The 5,731-nt window shown below is 39.9% G+C and overlaps 1 protein-coding gene across 1 annotated transcript in view; it reads left to right on the top strand.

Annotated features, from left to right (window-relative positions):
• JMY (junction mediating and regulatory protein, p53 cofactor) overlaps positions 1-5,731 on the top strand; it is a 105,415-nt gene that overhangs the window by 82,740 nt on the left and 16,944 nt on the right. Inside the window, exons 8-9 of the mRNA XM_011959206.1 lie at positions 3,216-3,311; positions 5,339-5,724. Of these exons, the coding sequence (XP_011814596.1) occupies positions 3,216-3,311; positions 5,339-5,724 (482 nt within the window). The remainder of the gene's footprint in view (positions 1-3,215; positions 3,312-5,338; positions 5,725-5,731) is intronic.

Below are 5,731 nucleotides of genomic sequence, written 5' to 3'. Positions count from 1 at the left end.
CTCGATCTCCTGACCTCGTGATCCGCCCGTCTCGGCCTCCCAAAGTGCTGGGATTACAGGCTTGAGCCACCGCGCCCGGCGGGATGGATGCTCTTTATCAAGCAGAGGAAGTTCTCCCTCTATTCCTAGTTTGCTGAGAATATTAGTTCACTGTATATAAAATTACATTAGAAACCTTCTCCTACTCCCATATTGCCATGCCTCATACCACACAATATATTATCCTGACAGTCATCTTTTCAGATGTGTCTTAAATTATTTAACACCAGTGATTTGTACTTAAACATCGGAAATGCCAACATGACCATATCGCTATATTTGGATATTTTTAAAATTTTCTTTCTTTAGCATCATACTAAAGGCCAAAAGGCTTCAATTTGTCTCCATTACTCCTTAAGGCACATTCTTAGCTAATGCTGCCCCCTACTCTTCATTTTAGCCACATAAAATTAGCCAAACTACCCATAAACTGTAAGATTACCTTTCTCCTAGAATCTAGAAATAGCAAATTAATTAATGTACTTCTATTCTTCATTACTATTTCTGTGGGTCAGAAGCTGCTTTGTAAGATTAGTCAGGGGACCAGCATGACACTGAAGTAAGTTGCTCCCTGCTGTAACCATTTGTACTTGCATTATCAGTTTAGTTATGAAGGTTGCACACTTCCAATATGTTTCTTTTTATAAAACATAAGATTTTGGTGGAGGGGAATAACTAATTAACTTTTTAGAATGAGTGAGTATCAGATCTTTTTCCCAGATCTATTATTTTGGGGCAACAGGAATAAAAATTAGTAAATCGATTATTTTTCTTTCCCTTTTTTTTTTTTTAATTTTTATTTTATTTAATTTTTTTTTGAGATGGAGTCTCACTCTGCCCAGGCTGAAGTGCAGTGGCTCCATCTCTGCTCACTGCAACCTCTGCCTCGTGGGTTTGAGCCATTCTCCTGCCTCACCTCAGCATCCCGTGTAGCTCGGAATACAGGCACATGCCACCACACCTGGCTAATTTTTGTATTTTTAGTAAACAGGGTTTCACCATATTAGCCAGGCTGGTCTCAAACTCCTGCCCTTGAGTTATCTGCCCGCCTTGCCCTCACAAAGTGCTGGGATTACAGGTGTGAGCCACCATGCCTGGCCAAGAAACTGATTCTTAAGGGAATCCCAAAGATAAATGTTATCTGCCTTAGAATTTTGCCTAATACCTTGGTTGGAATATATAATTGTCAGAGAATGAATCCATTAAATATTACCAGTCATCTTTAACACATACAGATAAAGCACAAGGAAAGTTAGCTTAGATCAAAATAGGTAATTGTTTTTCAATGCTAGTTTTAAACCACCAGTGTCAGAACCTCTTTACATGGTGGATTGTTTAAAATACAGATTCTTAGATATTAACCTTATTATTGCAACAGTTTCCCCTGGACATCCTTGTGAATTAAATATGCAAGACTAAGGAAGTTTATTTTAATATTTGATAGTAAGCTCTCTGAAATAAAAATAAAATGTGAGGATTTACTTATTAATACTACTATTTTAAATTGTTATTAGCCTAGAGACAAATTGGATGAGAGAATTCTGTTTTCCCCATTAAAGAATGAACTCTTGTTTTTTATAAGCACACTCAAAACTCCAGGCTTTCATTCCAAGAAAACATACATGGTGGCTCATGCCTGTAATCCTAGCTTTTGGGAGGCCGAGGCAGGAGGATCGCTTGAGGCCAGGAGTTCAAGACCAGGCTGACCCTATCTCTATAAAAAATTTTTGAAATAGCTGGGCATGGTGGCATATGCTTGTCTCGGCTATAAGCATGTGCAACATACAGGGAGGCTTATGCCTCTTTTTGGGCACATGCTCACTTATTTCAGGCTCTAAGAGCCCCCTTTGAATTGTGTTCATGTGTGGTGTACCTTTGTGTCCTTTTGTGTAAATTAGTAGTGTATTACTAGATTGCATTTTATTCAGAATAATTAGCCTACCACACTCTTTTTTTTTTTTTTTTAAATAGAGATAGGGTCTCACTCAGGTTGGTCTTCAACTCCTAGCCTCAAGCAGTCCTCCTGCCTCAGCCTCCCAAAGTGCTGGGATTACAGGCATGAGCAACCACACTTGGCTTTATTTTCCAGTTTCCTGTTGTCTCCCTGTCACTCTTGTCTCCCCACTCATACCTTCTTCTTGGAGTTTATGATACAATCATCCAGTGCAAATGCAACTGTAATTCTCATTAGAAATTTTATTGTTTAGGGAAAGCTGATGGGAAAGAGGAGAGGAATGATAGAAGAATAGAATAGGGGGTTGGATTTGAAAATGACAGAACAATGGAAGAGAGGGTAGTTAATTTCCATGTGAAATTATCTGGTCTGGTCTTCTGGGAGGTATCTCTCGTTTTTTAAAACAAAGCAAGAAAATAACCCATTTACCTATATAGAAAGCCTTTTCATTTATTTAACTAACATTAATTTTACCAAATGAGATTTTATTATATAGCTTTTAGATGATTCAACTCTATAGGGAAGATTAAGTTTGTTTAGATAACTGCCAGAAATAAGGTGTGATAGTAAACCAGATGATTCATGGATAATGCTTGAAGTATATTTTTCTAACTACTGGTTATATTGTTTAGAATAATGTACACTATCCAAATTACTGACCAAGTGATTGTTGATTTGATTGCTTTTGTTCATTTGTTTGTTTTTTTTGAGACGGAGTCTTACTCTGTTGCCTAGGCTGGAGTACAGTGGCATGATCTCAGCTAACTGCAACCTCCGCCTCCCAGATTCAAGCGATTCTCCTGCCTCAGCCTCCCAAGTAGCTGGGATTACAGGCGTGCATTACCACGACCAGCTAATTTTTGTATTTTGGGTAGAGACGGGGTTTTACCATGTTGACCTGGCTGGTCTCGAACTCGTGACCTGAGGTGATCCACCTGCCTTGGCCTCCCAAAGTGCTAGGATTATAGGTGTGAGCCACCGTGTCTGGCCGGTTGCTGATTTTATTTTTAAAGTCATCTACATTGAAGTTAGCATAATATAGTAGCTAGAAGTATTTTACACTAAAATTGTATATTAAAAATATTTTATGTTTCATGTTATAAAAATTTTGTTCAATGAATCATCCCCTTGGGCCCATATTAGGATAACTTCTCATCTTTTTTCCTATTAATGATAAAAATTGGGACACAGCATAATGGAATTATTATTAATTTTTTACCAGAAGAGAGAAAAATTACATGAAGAAGAAGAAAGAAAAAGTGCCTGGGTTAGCCAAGAGAGACAGAGAACACTGGATAGACTTCGAACATTTAAACAGGTATGAAAAGTAATGGTCCATTTATTGTTTTTCATTGTTTTTAAAACAGAGCTACATATACACCTGTAGGATTTCTTTGTGGGAAAAACTTGGTTTTCCCTTATTTATAAACTATTATAACCATGGAAGTCCTTTTTAAAGTTGTTTTGATGGCAGGGCTCCATTTCCTCTGGTGGTTTTCCGAATTAGTATTCTTGTGATCTTTGACCCACAGCTTCAGTAGTATAAGAGGAATGATCAAGGCCTCTAGGAAACCTACATTCCTCTTGAGTTTAAAAAATTAGTTAAATCGGGGCCGGGCGCGGTGGCTCAAGCCTGTAATCCCAGCACTTTGGGAGGCTGAGACGGGCGGATCACGAGGTCAGGAGATCGAGACCATCCTGGCTAACACGGTGAAACCCCGTCTCTACTAAAAAATACAAAAAGCTAGCCGGGCGAGGTGGCGGGCGTCTGTAGTCCCAGCTACTCGGGAGGCTGAGGCAGGAGAATGGCGGGAACCCGGGAGGCGGAGCTTGCAGTGAGCTGAGATCCGGCCACTGCACTCCAGCCCGGGCAACAGAGTGAGACTCCGTCTCAAAAAAAAAAAAAAAAAAAAATTAGTTAAATCACAACTGACTATCCAGCTCAAGCATCAACTTGTTATTTATTCCACATACATCAACCTGTGTCATTGGCAGAATTAGAGGTGGGGGGAGTAGCATATTTGAGAAATGCTTCAGCAGTTCTCTTGCCAGGGTAACCCATGACCACACACTGATACCACAGTATCCATACATCTCCTCAGAACTCTGCTGAAGCCTCATTTTTAAAGTACTTTGGAGCCTTACTTCAGTTGTGCATGCTGAAGGATCACTTTATAAGTGAAGTAGGCTTTTGAACAAGTGTTACAGTGGAAAAAAAGGAGGTGAGGCAGGGGATAAGCCTTGTTATTAAGTAAATGTTGCCCACGCCTGTAATCTCAGCACTTTAGGAGGCTGAGGCAGGTAGATTGCTTGAGCCGGGGAGTTCAAGACCAGCCTGGGCAACATGGCGAAACCCTGTCTCTATACAAATTAGCCTGGCATGGTGGAACACGCCTGTGGTTCTGGCCATTTGGGTGGCTGAAGTGGGAGGATTACCTGAGCCAGGGAGGTCATGGCTGCAGTGAGCTGTGATTGCACTACTGCACTCCAGTCTGGGCAATAGAGTGAGACCCTGTCTCAAAAAAAAAAAAAAAAAAAAGGTTTTACCATGGTAAAAGATGTATAAGAGTTCTACCAGTAAGTACTTCAAAAAATGTAATTCTCTCTTCTTCATTCTGTCATAAAATGGATATATAGTTGTTGGAGCTTTTTAAAAATGCCAAGTAACCTGTTAAAGAATATTTTAATTTTCTCATGTGTGTGCATTTGAAAACATAGGAAACTAGTTTCTTTTTGCATACCAGTAGCATTTATACATTTGACATAATTTATGTTTTGCATTTTACATGCTATTTGTTTTATACATTTAGTAATTTTATTCACTACAAATCTTTTTTTAATCATGATAATTTTGAATATTTGAATTAATCATGGATTTGATAGGCAAATAATAAATTCATAATTTTTTGTAAGTTATTAGGTACTTTTGGATTTTCTGTATAACTTTAAGAGTGAAATAACCAATAAGGCAACATAACATTTTTGAGATGGAATCTTGCTCTGTCACTCAGACTGGAGTGCAGTGGCACAATCTCAGCTCACTGAAACTTCCGCCTCCCAGGTTCAAGGAATTCTCCTGCCTCAGCCTCCCAAATAGCTGGGACTACAGGTGCCTGCCACCACACCCAGCTAATTTTTGTATTTATAGTAGAGACGGGGTTTTGCCATGTTGGCCAGGCTGGTCGGATCCACCCACCTTGGCCTCCCAAAGTGCTGGGATTACAGGCGTGAGCCACCATGCCTGGCCACATAACATCTTTTATTTGAAGGATAAGATAAATAGGCATGTGCTCATAAATTGTTTCAATAACATTTAACCAGTTCCAATAACTTCTGATATTTTAGAGGTATCCTGGGCAAGTCATACTTAAATCAACCAGATTACGACTAGCTCATGCAAGAAGAAAAGGTGCAGCAAGTCCTGTTCTCCGAGAGGATCAGTGTGACTCTCTACCAAGTGTGTTACAGGTAGAAGAGAAAACTGAAGAGGTGGGAGAAGGAAGAGTCAAGCGTGGGGGTGGGCCATCACAGACAACAGAACCCCAGAGCCTTGTACAACTTGAAGATACTTCATTAACACAACTTGAAGCCACTTCATTACCTCTCAGTGGTGTTACCTCTGAACTGCCTCCCCCTATATCTCTTCCACTTTTGAATAATAACCTCGAACCATGTTCTGTTACCATAAATCCACTCCCACCCCCTCTTCCTCCAACACCACCACCTCCCCCACCTCCT

The sequence above is a fragment of the Colobus angolensis genome, unplaced genomic scaffold (assembly GCF_000951035.1).
Source record: "Colobus angolensis palliatus isolate OR3802 unplaced genomic scaffold, Cang.pa_1.0 Scaffold49, whole genome shotgun sequence".
Taxonomy (NCBI): domain Eukaryota; kingdom Metazoa; phylum Chordata; class Mammalia; order Primates; family Cercopithecidae; genus Colobus; species Colobus angolensis.
Note: the sequence above shows the minus strand (reverse complement) of the source record. Positions and strands in the feature narration are given on the sequence as shown.